Here is a 15,963-nt window from a genome sequence, read left to right as displayed (position 1 = left end):
ATAAAAAACGTTGCATTATTTGAGTACTGAACAAGTTACAATGCGTCAAATGTGACCACGCTCAGCCTAGTGGCTGCGCCGCTGATATGCAATGCAAGAAGCATTGTGAACAAAAAAGATAAACTGGAAGATTGTTTGCACTCTTTGGATCCGCACGTGTGTGTCATAACTGAAACCTGGCTACACGACCAAATAAGTGACGATGACATAGTCCCACCAGGTTATCGGTTATATCGGCGGGACCGAGGATCTAGAGGGGGTGGTGTTGCTGTGGTTGTTAAATCCTTTGTCGATGTTGACGTAGAAAGCCAGATTGCTGAGCATGAAAGCCTTTTTTTGAAAATCAAAGTGAAGGAAACGGCGTTTTATTTGTGTGCAGTTTATCGTGCTCCAGACACTGATGAAAGCTTTTTGAGTAAATTGTATGACCGTTTGTTGTTGTTACGAAATAAGAATGTTATTGTAACGGGTGACTTTAATTTGCCTTTAATAAATTGGAACAATTTGTCTTTTGGATTATCGCATACGAGCGATAGAATCCTTGATGTTATGCTTGCTCTTGGTCTTGACCAAATAGTTACTGAATGTACTCGCGGAACATCAATTCTTGACCTGCTGTTCATTAGTGAAGGATTTAAACAAGGAACTGTTACAATTGAACCTGGCATATCTGACCATAAGTTAATTTCTTTTTCCTGGAAGGTCGAAAAATCAAAAACACGTGCGTTTGATGTCGCTACAGTTAAGGAATTTAGTAGAGCTGACGATGTGGCGATTATTGACTACATTGAAGAAAATGTTGGGATTACATGTGATGATGTGGAAAGCTCTTGGCAAAGGTTCGCTAATGTGCTTAGGCATTGCATTAAAAAATACGTTCCAAACAGAAAAATACTTAAAAAGCGGAAACATCCATGGATTACTCGTGAAATTATACACATTAAGCGTAGACTTAAGAGATATCGTAAGAAGCAGGGGACGTCAACGCCACTGTTTATAGAAATCAAACGTGAGCTATTATCAAAGGTGAGCTGCGCCAGGACTAAATATTTTACACACACATTAGCAGAGTTTCTAAAGACTGATCCGCAGAAATTTTGGCAGCATTTGAGTAAACCCAAAGATGCACTTACTAAAATAAAAGTTAGGGACAAGATTATCACTGATGCTGCCGAAATAGCTGAGAATTTTAATCGGTATTTCTACGAGGTGTTTTCAGAATTAGATGAATATGAAATAAAAGCAGTGGCTGCACCAGAGGATGGCATTGAGATAAATCGTGAGGGTGTTCTGGCGATGCTCTTGAAACTGGACACTAAAAAATCCGTTGGACCCGATGGTCTTCCAAATGTATTTTTGAGGCGTTACGCAGAACAAATATCAGGCTGCCTCACAGACATCTTTAAACTCTCATTAGCAAACGGAAAAATTCCTTCACAATGGAAAATAGCACGGGTGGTTCCCGTATATAAGAAAAGTGATCGATTGTCTGTTTCAAATTATCGGCCTGTTTCCATAACATCCAGTTGCTGTAAGATGTTGGAGCATATTGTAGCCGGTTACCTGCGAAAGTTCCTGAGCGATCATAATCTTTTGTCGGATAATCAGCACGGGTTTCGGCAGGGGTTATCCACAGTTACTCAGACTGTTTTGTCTGTACATGAATTTGCGCGGGTGCTTGATATGTCCGGGCAAACGGACGTGGTTTTCTTTGATTTTAGCAAGGCCTTCGATAAGGTGCCACATGGCAAACTTCTCTATAAGATGGAATGTATGGGTATACCATTTTTTATTATTCGATGGATTCAAGACTACCTTACAGACAGACGGCAATATGTGGAAATTAATAAGACCGCTTCTAGTGTTGTTAATGTTCATTCAGGAGTTCCTCAGGGAAGTGTGCTGGGACCTTTGTTATTTTTAATATATGTAAATGATTTAGTTGCGGTTGTTCCTAAAGATGTCTCTGTTAAGTTGTTTGCAGACGACTGTGTTGTGTTTAAACAAATTTCATCTGAACATGACCACATCTGTGTTCAAAAAGCAGTTTTTGCTATTGAAGAATGGTGTCTGAAATGGGCTATGGAACTTAATAGTGAAAAAACTGTTCTCTTACGTATAACTAGAAAGAAGTCTCCCATTTTGCTTCCTTACTTCCTTCGCGGCAACCTGATTTTGGAAGTTGACAAATATAAATATTTAGGCATAACACTCGACAATAAGTTAAAATGGTCGGCTCACATTACTAATATTTCTACATCTGCATTTCGAAAGCTATGGGTTTTACGAAGAAAGCTAAAAACTGCCCCTGCACACATAAAAAAATTGGCTTACGAAACTTGTGTGCGGTCTTTACTTGAATATGCTTCAGTAGTGTGGGACCCATACACAAAAAAAGATATAATGACCCTTGAAAAAGTCAATAGGAAAGCGGTTAGGTTTATATACGGAAAATACAAAAGGGAAGACTCTCCTTCGCAGTTAATGATCTCAAATAACATTCATACACTAGAAACCCGCAGAAAGATTAATAGATTGGTATTCTTAAACAATAGTTTAACAGGAAAAAATAAGCTCCAGCTTCCAGAGTGCATTAAGCGTCCTCTAGTGAGAAGGACTCGGAGCGTTCATGAGCATTCACTTGCTCCCATCTTCGCCAAAACTAACAGCTTTAAGTACAGTTTTTTCCCAAGAACAGTAGAAGATTGGAATTCGTTACCGGCATCTGTTTTTTCCTCACAAAATTTTTCTGATGCGTTACATCGTCTCCTTACCTGATATGTATGTTTTGTATCCTTGTGCTGCTAATATTGTATAATTTTATTCTTTTGGTATCCGTATGCTGCTAATATTGTACAATTTTATTCTTTTGGTTTATTCTTTTGATATATGTGTGCTGCTAACATTGTATAAATTTTATTCTTTTGGTTATGTAACAATGTAAATTCATTCCTGCTTGGGCCAAGCAATGGCCTGCAGTATTCTGAAATAAAATATTGTGCTGCAAGTCACACGCAGGTCGTTCAAAAATAATTTTCCCGACATACTTATAAAGAAGCCTTAAAAAAATTAAAATAAGAAAAGAGAAAAGAAATGCGCTGCCGGGTTGCATGGTGCTTCAAGCTTTGTCTTCCGATCCGGTACTTAACAATCTTTAGCAGGCGATCTGCAATCAGTGCCGCTTCGATTGTAAGCGGAGTCCGCCTGCGCGTGACACCGAAGTTCGCAGAGTGAATGAGATTAGGAACATAGAAAGTGAACGGTGAAAGCTGTCAGGGTGTCAACAAGGTATATTATACATTAGGTCTGCCGTTAGTTTTTCTGAGGACATCTCCAGTGCATGACGCATGTTTCTTCCCTCGCTGTGATGGCTGAAGCCCCAAAGTATAGCCTGAAACATGCAGTTTGTGCTGACTATCTGCAGAGACGCAGGAAGAAAATTTATCAGCGGAACTCTCGTAGCGTAAAGGACTTGGGCATTGTTCAAGTAAGGCAACACCTGCCTGATACGAGTGTTCCTGTTCGAGAAACTGATTTTTTCTGTGGGAGCTGTGTCAATCGCTTCAAGGCACTGACCGCGGATTCTTCAACTCCTCCGGCTCGTGATCACACGCTGACAAATGAGGATGCATCGACAGTGGTTGAAACATCTGGAAATGACATTTCATCCGAGTCTGAGGAGGCATCTACGTCACAGGAAGTGTTTGTTGCAAAACAAGCTGCCTTTGAAGCGCTCAACAGGTATGTGTAGTGCCCAGAAGTTTCGCCACTAAAACCTCCACATTCTATTAAAAGAAAACACCGAAGCTCATATGCCATGCGAAAGGAAGGAGAATTTAAGAATGCTCTCAAGAAGAGACTTAGGTCTCTTCTTGAGCATATGACACAGAAAGCCAGCCTGTGACATGAAGGACAGAAAGCTGCAATACCTGTTCAGACTGGCTGAACAACTTAAAGCAAGCCTGTGAAGCTTTGGAGTCGTTCAGTGAGCATTGTCGTTTTTTAACTTTGCTGCCAAAGTCGCTTGACATCAAAGAGATACAGCATGTTATTCCAACAGCGACATGCTGCATGATCGTTAATCCAGAAAGTACAAAGAAAGTCATGGTGTGTGGTCTGGCCCAGTCCCTATACAAGAAAAAGGGTAGACCAGAAAAATCTCGAAGCAGCATTGGACTATTACACTGAAGATTAGTTTAATTGTAGCCAGCCGAGCCCAAATAAGAAGGATGTGGTTCACGTTATATTGGATGGCAAGAAAGAATTTATTCTGAAACGTGAAATTACATGTTCTATACGTGAAGCTTACCACATTTTTAAGGAAGCTCATCCTGACAGTGCAATCGATTGGACTAAGTTCTACTCTTTGCGACCGAAATGGGTCACACCCACGCCGACACAGGAAGTATGTGTCTGTGTTTATTGTGCTAACATAAAATTGGCAGTATGTGTGCTGGAACTTTCGCGACCTTTGCCTGTACAATCACTTTTCCTTGAAGTGCGAACTTGGAGAGTGTCCAGTGTGTCAGACGGTCAGAGCTCTCACATTGACTGACAGAATTCCTGAAGATGAAGAAATATAAGCGACTTGGGAGAAAGGTGACAATAAAGAAAGTCTACCCTGAGTGCATTCTTGGAGCACCTTCAGACATACCTAAAGAAATGGATAAGCCACAACTACGTCAGGCGCATTCAAGGTGAAGCAATCAGTAAAGAAAAGAAGTCTATGCAGAAAGTAAGTGTTCTTCTGCATTTCAAGTTTGCAGAGAACTGGACAGTCATGCTACCAGACGAAATTCAGTCTCATCACTAAAGTAAAAGTCAAGTTACCATAATTCACCTGTGTGACCACGACCCAGAAAGGAGCACACAGTTTTGCTGTCATAAGCAATGACATGTGTCAAGACTCGGCCCATGCGTGCTACACAGTGGCTAAGGTGCACAAATGGCTTTAAAGAAATTAATTAAATTATGGTGTTTTACGTGCCAAAACCACTTACTGATTATGAGGCACGCACGAATGGCTTGAAGAGCACATCGGAGTGTACACTCATGTTACTTATGTCAGTGACAGTGCTTCTGCTCATATCAAGAACAAATTTCAAATTCATGAATTGAAAAACAACCGGTACACTTTGGTGAAGTGGTTATTTTGTGCTTCTGGACACTGGAAAAATGCCTGCAATGAAATCGGAGGCATTGTGAAGCACCAGGCGACGCTACACAACCTTTGGAATCCTGCCTCATCTGCCATCAACTCTGCTTCTGATATGGAGCAAGTTATGACTTCTAATCTCCCAAAGGTTACATTAATTTACGCTCCAAAATCTGACATTGAATCTTTCAGGCGATTGAAGGCAAGAGAATGGGTTGCGGTTTCCTGCAAGGCCTGGTATTCAGTCGTGGCATATGTGGGAGTGAAAGCGCACCCCTAACTCCGAACTGCAGTTGTTCGTGGCAAGAACAGTTGCTTCGAATAAGCAACTTCTTCAGCAGTGAAATCAAATGTTGAATGGTCTTAAAAAGGTGTAAGACCAGATTAATAAAATATAACCCCATGGCAACACTACTGTCAGCCTTCTTCCTCGGCCACACTGACATACAACACGTGCAACTGTGTGGTTAAAAAAGGTTGTTGCCCACACCGGACAGCATTGCCTTTTGGCAGCGTTATATTTGGACAATGAATATTACGTTGAGTTCTTGCATAGCTCAACAAACCAGAACACACGAAATTCGCGTTGCGGCCACTTGGCTGAGTGTGGTCATATTTGACGCTTTGAAACTTTTTTGGTACTCAAATAATGCAATGTTTTTTACGCACAGTGGTAGACGACATCCTTGATTTCAACCAGAGTGATCTTCAAAGAAATTAAAAATGGGCTTTTTCAGAAAACTATTTTCAAATTTCAATGTCTTTGGCAAACCATTTATGTTTAAGTGCTTTTTTAAATATAATGGTGCTTAACAAAGCAATGAAAATTATTTCGAAATAATGTGAGAACTTAGAACTTCATGTGCACAGAGTTTTATTATCCTCACTTTAATTAGTCCACAGCAATAAAATCCTGAATTGCAGGTATTTCGGTCCGTTTACCATGTTAGTGGGTTTTTTTTTCTCAGGATTCCTTCCGTAGCCAACTGTAATAAAGTATTCGTAAGGTAGCATTCCACTTGTTCTTTATGGGGAAAATATTGTGATGGAGAAGTGTACTATTGTTTCTTTATGCATGCTCAAAGTTCACAATTCGCAAAACTGGCGGGAAAGTGTTTTTGATGGCCAAAATTTGTGTTGTTTTTTTTTTCTTTTTTTTTTCAGGAGAATTTTTTTTTTTTTTTTTTTTTTTTTTCACGAAACTAAGTTCAGAATCCTTGTTCTGGGCCCAAAACCTGCGCCTAAAGTAAATTTCATCAAAATCAGGAATTGTGACCAAGACCACCTGTTCGTTCTTATCTGGATTCACCCATAATACGTTTTTCAGCCACTAGATCCCATGAAAAAAAGAGAATGTGCGAGGCGCGCATGATCGAAACATGTCTGCCCGCCATGGCAGCTTCACTGCAATACTCCTCCCCTCACCCTGTCTCCTGTGAAAACGCCGGCATGCACTCAGTTTCTCATTTCAGTACCAGCTAATCTTCTCTGGGGTCATCACACTTGGCATTCACAGCTATTGCCAGCAAGCAAATTGCGATAAGCATCTTCACGTATCTGATTTATAGTGTGTAGTGCCATTGGTAGCTTACTGCATGCTTTTATTAGACGATAATCCAAATTCACCTCTGTTCCCTGCTGCAAGCGGCACGATGTGGGCATCGCGTTTCGCTTCAGCAGCATCCAGTGTCGACCACCAGCTTGATTTCCTTACAGTTTCGCATCACCTTCTTAAAACACCACGTAATGGAAAAACAACAAAACGTGTCTCAGGCCTCCAGAGCACCACCAGCTAGCTCGGTGCATGTCGGCGTCTCATGCCGCAACAATCGGCGCAAGCCTTCGCATTTTGTAGATATCAACAATAGTTGAGTCTGTCAAACTTTTTGTTACCTCAGATCATACGTTTTCCCAGTTAGCAAATTCTTTCTCTCATTTTTTCCCCCCCAAAATGTATGAACAAGGTTCTACTATAGTATGCCTGATATTTGGTTAAATCGGGTATTAAGAAATATTGATTATCAAGTTCTCAAATCAAATGCAAAGTGAAAAGCAAGAACTATTCAATTTGCCAGGCAAGTTGTTACAATGGCTCTCCCTTTTATAGTTATTTTATTTAGTATAAATCAGCAACTGAGAAGCTTGTAGAACTTGCACTGGTCTTTCACACAGGAACAAAGAGCAGCGGAGAGAGACATCATGGAAAAAATAAAACGGAAGATGGACAAAATTCGTGCGAACCAGCACAAAGTTAGGGCTGGTGAATATGTTGAACCAGAGACACACTTTCAAGGTAAGTGCTTTTTCTTTCTTTTTTGGGAGGTTTACCACAAGACATCTAGTAAAATATTAATAGAAAAACTCTGTGCCCTTCCACTCTGTGAAGAAGGATTACTGGCGAAGCTGTGTATGTGGGCTCCTTAATGGCAAACTGCGCCTTCACACCACAGGCCGGCCCGGCGTTTCACTATCTTCGGTATCTGCCCTCATACAGGGAGTGCTTAACGCCTGCTTCACCTCCGCCACAGATTAGCCCGGTATTGCACTATCTTCGAGTTTGGCCCACGTATGGGGAGTGTTTAACGCCTGCTTCACTTCCGCCGCGGGTTGGCCCAGCATTGCACTATCTTTGGGATCGGCTCGCATCTGGGGAGTGTTTGTCTCCTTCACTTCTGCCGCGGGTAGGCCTGTTATTGTATTGTCTTCAGGATCCGCCCACATGTGGGGAGTGCTTAACACCTGCGTCACCTCCGCCACAAGTCAGCCCAGCGTTGCACGATCTTCTGGATTTTTTTTCTACACGCGGACATGATAATGGGCTAAGTAGCTTAACAGCTTCGCTGTAAAATGAAGATGGGTGAGGATATGGCCTTGTGTGACACAGGTACTGCAACAATGCATTTATGCATTTGTTGTGTGCTATCCAATGGGCATATAATCCTCTGGAGCATAAGATTCCTTGAGCATATTGGGTCTAATATCTCGAGTACCAGGACTCAGCCACAGATAATGATGAATGTTGTGGGGTCTCAAACATGCTCTCAGGACAAAGGAATGACAACACAGTAGTGCAAACAATCAAAATGGCGTTTACTGCAGCTTTCATACACTAATGCCTGCTAGGCGAATTACTTCCCATTGAACATGCCGATACGCACACAACAAATTGAGGAGACCTGACTCACCACGACCAGATAGCGAGCGAATACGTTCGCTCCCTAACTGGACATCAATGCCTGTTCGTTTGCGTGTGCAGTCATGTGAACGACATTGTGCTCGAACGATCGTGTTTGTCCATCCCGGTGTCGTGCTCCTAAGCGTTTTGCAGGATGGTCTCATGAGCGGTGGGCAAGCGTGCAAAATGTCCATGCAGCTCACCAGCCCCAAGCCAGAGAGGAAGAGCCTACTTGCTTTCGCGCCCCAGTAACCCCTCCATTAGGTGGCATTAGCGGCGGCACAACACTCGTGCCATCTCTCGTAATATGTTGCAACTACACTGACCACCGTCGGCGCTTAGCTATGTGGAGAAGCCAGATTACAGGTGACGCGACAGCCATGCGGGGAAAACATCAGGGAACATGTGACAGTCTAGCGTCCCCACAATGCTCATCGTAGATGCACAAGCCAGGCAATTCGAGCAAGTTGTGCTGCTTTCAAGTGGCCAATATGTATCTAAGACAACAAAGTGTGTTTGTCGGGGGAAAGGGGAGGCCGAGTGTAAGTATCATTTACTCCTGTAATTAAAGTAATCACTGCTTAGCCATTTTACATAGTCGTGTTTAATTGGGCCAGTTTAGTTTTTGTTTCTAACTGGGGTGGGAGTCTGCTAAGTAAGGAAGGTTCAAAAGGATAGACAGTTGGGCGAGTTAGTACAGTAACATGATCTTGGCTTGTAGCGCGAAGGGAACACGGACACAGAAAGGAGCAGAGCTCGTCCTGTCTGCTCCTTTCTGTGTCCGTGTTCACTTCGCGCTACAAGCCAAGATCATGTTAAGGAAGATTCCTAAGATCAAGTTTTTGTAATGCACTGCTTAGAAGTGCAAACACAAGTAATGTGCTAGGAGCACAATTTTGCAGTGCATTTGTTTCACACCCGCCGTGGTTGCTCAGTGGCTATGGTGTTAGGCTGCTGAGCACGAGGTCGCGGGATCGAATCGCGGTCACGGCGGCCGCATTTCGATGGGGGCGAAATGCGAAAACACCCGCGTACTTAGATTTAGGTGCACGTTAAAGAACCCCAGGTGGTCGAAATTTCCGGAGTCCTCCACTACGGCGTGCCTCATAATCAGAAAGTGGTTTTGGCACGTAAAACCCCATAATTTAATTAATTTAAATTTTTTTCACCTTCTTTGTTGTCTTGTGAAAGAGGCATCACAAGTTTATAAATGCTTCATGAGCTTTTAGTGAAGCTATTAATGTTACTGCAAAGTGAACATGCATACAATGTGTAGTAGGTGTTGTGTGTATGTGATGCAGACAGTGTTATGATACTGAACGCAAAAGTCAAGTTCTCATGAGTGTGCCCATCACTGGACCTGAATGTAAACTTAGCTGGAAAATATAGCATGGAATATGAAAACAACTTCCTCTTTCTATACCCACTGTTGCTGCGTTTGTACAAGACACTTGACAATCCGCTTCAATATTGCATTGGGGGACCAATTCTGTTTACATAGTCGCTGTATCATGCATAGCATCTTAAAGCACAGAGTGTTATTTGTCTTCCTTTCTTTTCTTCTTGTTGTCAGAATTGTCGGACGATCTCACCGCTGCCACCAGTTGTAAGGGTTGTAGGTCGTAGGGAGGAACTTGGGAGGAACTAGGCATACAGGGTTTATTTACAGTATTTACATTTTAAACAAGAGATACCTTCGACAGTCTAGCGTGGCTCCCAAATGGGCACGCAAGACGAAGCATACAACATGCGAGCACGAAGTTCCAAACACATTGCTTCTCGAGCACGAGCACAATCACAGAGCACACTGACGAGCACACCTAGCAGCCAACAAACTGCTGCTTATAAACACTCCGTGCTCCCTAGATCCCTAGGTGAGAGAACCGTTCGACCAGTCATCGAAGCCGAGCCGCCTTTGAGCGGGAGGGCTTACACACACACGTATGCACTGGTTTCCCAGAACCCGAGTTGAGCGCGTCTTCGTAGCCAGGTGGTCACGCCTGACCTCAGCCGGCGCCTATAATTTCCAGAGCTGCCTTTCTCCTGTAGTCGCCACGAGTGTCAGCAAACTGCGACGAATCCTGGGGCCCGAGGAAAACGTACCGCAAAGCACCCTTTTGTTAGGGGAGCTCTTCTTGCTGCAGAGAGACCATGAAGACCCGGCAAATCAACCAACAATACACGGGGCGCCAAACATGGCCAGCCCTGCTGCCGTCGCCGATTCTCCGAACGAGGCGCATGGTGGATTAACGCTGCCGTAGTCTCCAGTTCTCCGAAGGAAGTTCATGGTCGGTTAGCACTGTCGTCCTCGCCGGTTCTCTGAAGGGCGCCAACACCGCGGATCGATCGAAGCACCTGCAGCTGGCTTAGATAGTTTTGCAGAGCACTACCCCTGCAGGCCGATCCTAACATTGTACAGTCTAGTTAAATGCCGTATTTACTCACATAATGATCACACTTTTTTCTCGAGAAATATGCGCAAAATTGGGGGGTGTGTTCATTATGCGGGGTAAAATTTTGGGTGATCTTTTTTTTCTGTGGCCGCCACTAATGAAGTCAGCTGCACCACAAATGCGAACCATCGATTGCGAAAGCAAATGTGTTGACAACTATACGAAGTAAGGATAGTAGTTTTATCGGCCATATAAACTTGCGAACATTGGCTTCAATGCAAACTGAGCGGCAGGAATGCAGCACGCACAAAGGTATGAGCCGCCATCAACTCAGCCCCTGACGCAGATCGCTTTGAAAATAGGGTGCGCTGCAGCCACGCAATGTGCAGTTGCTGGCTGCCGGAGTAAGAACCCATGCACCCCTTTCCCTCCCCTCCGGCCCAGCGCCATGCGTGCGATGGAAGACTGCGTGTTTCCTTCCCACTTTCCTCCCTTGTACGTCATAGATTGAGCCGCGATCGTCAGTGCCTCTCAGGCTCTGTTGTGCAATGCGCAGTTGCTTCCAGAGTACAACGCCGCCATCCCCACTCACCCCCCCCCCCCCCCCCGTCCCTCCTGGGGCCTTTTGCGTGACGAAAGACAGCACGCAAGATTGAGCCACGATTGTCAGCTTCCCTCGCACGTTTTCACTCACACCTACACGATGCGGAGCTCGACAATGACGATGGCCAAAATGTACCTGGAGCGTCCATATAATTGCTATTGCAATGAAAGTAGGAGACGTGGTACAATTCGGCATCCGACACAGCGTCGGACACAATCGCGCCCGCCAAACGCCATATCAGATGCCGAATCATACAGTGCGTTTCCTACTTCACGGCAGCAAGTTCAGGGTGCGATCATTATGCAAGAAAAAGAAAAAAAAAACCTACTTCTTGATTGGAAAAGTGGGGGCTGCATTCATTACGCGAGTGTGTTCATTATGCGAGTAAATATGGTATACCTGTCTAACTTCTTAATACTATTTTGGTTCGATTAGTGTTTTCAACTCGTTTTAATGGTTTGACAGACCTGATGCATATGCCTTTGGCCAAGAAAGAATGCAGTTGCCAACCAATCATTCAGACCTGCTCAATTATTCGATCAAGGCCTTAGTAGTACTACATACCCCATGGTGAAACTTCTGACGCCATGTGATGTTTTCATAGATTTTTCAAACATGACCCTGGTGCATGAACATTGTACCTGTGACACATTTGCAGCCATTTCAATTACTGTCCATACACTCACTTTCATTGGCAAGGTGATTTCTCAGAATAGTAAGCTGTTGGGCTAGTGTGGCTAGTGAGCCGAGGCCTTTCTTCCTTTCATTCTCCTGGGACATGGTGTAACCATGGCCAGTCTCCAAATTAGCTGCTACAATATGTCACGCTCAAAACTGCCATTTTCCATTAGCACTGCTTAAACAAAATGTTTGCCTGTTGTGGCTTTATCCCATTGTGTACGGCAGTTGACCACATGCAAGAGGTAAAAAACTTGGTTTAATTGGTCTGAAGGTGGCCAGTGCCAACACGTCAAGTTTGCTAAGGTTTCATTCACTGTGCTAGTTGCTTCCAACAGACTGTTAGGGATTTTGGAATGCGAATTCAGTAAGGTGATCCTTGAAGTGACTAATTGGGACTTGTACAGCTCACTACATCTCCACTACATCTCCAGGCTTGGAGTGGCACCTGACACCGACAAAAGATGCTGAGAGCGAGTGTGGCTATACTAATCCAGGTACAACTAAATTAGGAAGACCCACTAAGCTTGAGCAAAGACACTCCCTCACCAGAACAGGAATTGGTCTCCCCTGGTGCAGTATTCGCCACTCCCTTCCAGATGACTCATTTGATTAACCAATAGCCCTCAGTCCCCAGCAACTGCAGAGCACCTGACCAAGGCGGCGGTCGGACCTGTAACGCAGCAGGGGGTGCTAGGAATGTTTGGACCCAAACAGGCCGCCAATGGAAACTGACCCTGGCAACACCTTAACTTTGTCGAGTGAGGCTAGCTTAGCAGGACTCTTTGAGGAACTATCAGACATTGTTTGGTATATCATTGGCCTTGGTGAGATTAGATGAACTGGTGAGGCTTATACAGTACAGTGCTGACTAAAGGCCATGTCCTCTGCTATAGAGGTATCCCAGATAAGAAGCGATACAGGGTAGGATTTCTAATCCATAAGCATATAGCGGGCAACATTGAAGAATTCTACAGCATTAATGAGAGGGTAGCAGTAGCCGTAATCAAACTTACTAAGAGGTATAGATTAAAGGTAGTGCAAGCCTATGCCCCAACCTCGAGTCATGATGATGATGAAATAGATCAGTTTTATGAAGATGTTGAATTAGCAATGAGAAAAGTGCAAACTCAGTATACAGTAGTAATGGGCAACTTCAATGCAAAAGTGGGGAAAGAGCAAGCTGGTGAACAAGCAATTGGTAACTATGGCACCGATTCTAGGAACACTAGAGGAGAGGTTTTAGTAGAATTCGCGGAAAGGAATAAGCTGCGAATAAGGAACACCTTATTCAGGAAGGGCAGCAACAAAAAGTGAACCTTGAAAGGCCCTAATGCTGAAACAACAAATGAAATTGATTTCCTACTTTCTGCCAATCCCAGCATAGTGCAGGATGTAAAAGTGTGAGGTAGGGTGAAGTGCAATGATCATAGGTTAGTGAGGCCAAAGATTCACCTCAATTTGAAGAGAGAAAGGGTAAAATTGGTCAAGCAAAAACAGCCCAACCTAGATGCAGTAAGGGTAAAAGCAGACAAATTCAGCCTGGTACTTTCAAACAAATATGCAGCCTTAGAAAAGAGAGATGAAGATGACATAGAGGGAATTAATGAAACCGTAACCAGGCTGCCTTCAGAAGCAGCAATTGAAGTGAGAAGTAAGGCACCAAGGTAACCAGTAGGCAAGCTGTCCCAAGTAACAAAGAACCTTATAAAGAAAAGACAAAAAATGAAAGTGTCCAACTGAAAAGATAAGATAGAATTCGTGGAACTGCCAAACTGATCAAGAAGAAGTAAATAAAGGATATTCAAAATTATACCGTGAAAAAGACTGAGGAAGCACTAAAAGATGGACGCAGCATGAAATCAGTGAGGAGAAAACTTGGCATAGGACAAACCAAGATGTATGCACTGAACGATAAGCAGGATAATATCATCAGCAATCTCGAAGGTATAGTAAAAGCAGCGGAAAAATACTATACTGACCTGTGCAGTACCCAGAGGAGCCACGATACTTCCATTCGAAGTGGTAATTAACAGGTTAAAGAGGCTCCTTTTATAACTAGTGACGAAGTTAGAAGGGCCTTGCAAGGCGTGAAACGGTGAAAAGTGTCGGGAGAAGATGGAATAACAGTCAGTTTAATCAAAAATCGCCTGTGTACTTAGATTTAGGTGTACGTTAAAGGATCCCAGGTGGTCCAAATTTCCGGAGTCCTCCACTACAGCGTACCTCATAATCAGAAAGTGGTTTTGCCATGTTAAACCCCATAATTTAATTTTTAATCAAAAATGGAGGAGACATAATGTTTGAAAAACTGGCGGCCCTTTATATGAACTGTCTATCAACTTCAAGGGTCCCAGAGAACTGGAAGAATGCCAAAATTATGCTAATCCACATAAAGGGAGACATTAAAGAATTGAAAAATTATAGGCCCATTAGCTTACTTACAGTATTGTATAAAATATTCGCCAAGATAATTTCTAATAGAATAAGGGCAACACTTATTGGCTATACAATACTTATTCTGGCTATATTGAATTCAGTCAACCAAGGGAACAGGCTGGCTTCAGGAAGGGATACTCTACAATGGATGATATCCATATCATCAATCAGGTAATAGAGAAATCCGCAGTGCGCAGTTAGCATATATATAAGGCTTTCATAGATAATGAAAAAACATTTTATTCAGTAGAGATACCAGCAGTCACAGAGGCATTACGTAATCAAGGAATACAGGCTGCTTACATAAATATCTTGGTAAATGTCTACAGATTACACAGCTACCTTAATTCTCCACAAGTAGGAAGATACCTATAAAGAAAGGCGTCGGACAAGGAGACAAAAACTCTCCAGTGCTATTAACTGCATGCTTGGAAGTATTCAAGCTATTAAACTGGGAAGACATAGGAGCGAGGATCAACAGCAAATATCTCAGCAACCTTCAGTTTGCAGATGACATTGTCCTGTTCAGCAATACTGGGAACGAGTTACAGCAAATGATTGAGGACCTTAACAGAGAGTGTAAAAGTGAGGTAGAAGATTAATATGCAGAAGACAGATAATGATCAGTAGCCAGACAAGGGAACAAGAGTTCAGGATCGCAGTCAGCCTCTAGAGTCTCTGAAGGAGTGCATTTACCTAGGTCAATTACTCACAGGAAACCCTGATCGTGAGAAGAAAATTATGGAAGAATAAAAATGGGCTGGAGCGCATACGGCAGATGCTGTCAGCTCCTGACTGGAAGTTTAGCATTATTATTGAAAAGAAAGCCGTACAATCAGTGGATTTTACCGGTGCTGACATATGGGCACAAACTTGGAGACTGACAAAGAAGATTGAGAACAAGTTAAGGACTGCACAAAGAGCGATGGAACGAAGAATGTTAGGCATAACATTAAGAGACAGAAAGAGCGATGTGGATCAGAGAGCAAACGGGAATAGCCAATATTCTAATTCACATTAAGAGAAAGAAATGGAGCTAGGCAGGTCATGTAATGCGCCGGTTAAAAAACCGTAAAGCCATTCTTATGCAGTGTAGTACGAATTTACACAGAACAGCTGTGTATTCCATGGAATATTTTGAAGACAAATGTGTCAAATCTTATGCTAACCATAGCAACTGATACCTCAAGCGTTGACCAGCTTCAATGCCTCCAATTATGTGTACTATAACGTAATTTATTGAAAAAGCGTCTATTGAATTTTCATAGTTCGGTAATTACCTATTGTGATTTCTCATTTAAATTTTGCCTACTCCTAGTAATCGAGCCAATGTGGTAAAATTCTACTACCTCAAACAAGATTTCCCTTTAAAAAAACTGCAATAGCCTTAAGAGGAAGCTTTAGCTTGGGCCCAACTCCGATGCCGTCTATTCAAGTATACATAAAATGCAGAAGCACTTTTCTTGGATAACCACTGGGCCAATTGCGATTTAGGGCCTGAAAATTTATGAGGAATTTG

At 43.0% G+C, this 15,963-nt stretch overlaps 1 protein-coding gene across 3 annotated transcripts in view; it reads left to right on the top strand.

The window, feature by feature from the left end:
- Nucleotides 1-15,963, top strand: part of Piezo (piezo type mechanosensitive ion channel component) — a 237,466-nt gene that overhangs the window by 145,654 nt on the left and 75,849 nt on the right. For all 3 annotated transcript variants that reach the window (XM_050191503.3, XM_055062065.2, XM_050191500.3), the window contains one exon: nt 7,328-7,448. In XM_050191503.3, coding sequence (XP_050047460.1) covers nt 7,328-7,448 — 121 coding nt within the window. The remainder of the gene's footprint in view (nt 1-7,327; nt 7,449-15,963) is intronic.

This window comes from Dermacentor andersoni, chromosome 1 (genome assembly GCF_023375885.2).
Source record: "Dermacentor andersoni chromosome 1, qqDerAnde1_hic_scaffold, whole genome shotgun sequence".
Classification (NCBI taxonomy): Eukaryota; Metazoa; Arthropoda; class Arachnida; order Ixodida; family Ixodidae; genus Dermacentor; species Dermacentor andersoni.
Note: the sequence above shows the minus strand (reverse complement) of the source record. Positions and strands in the feature narration are given on the sequence as shown.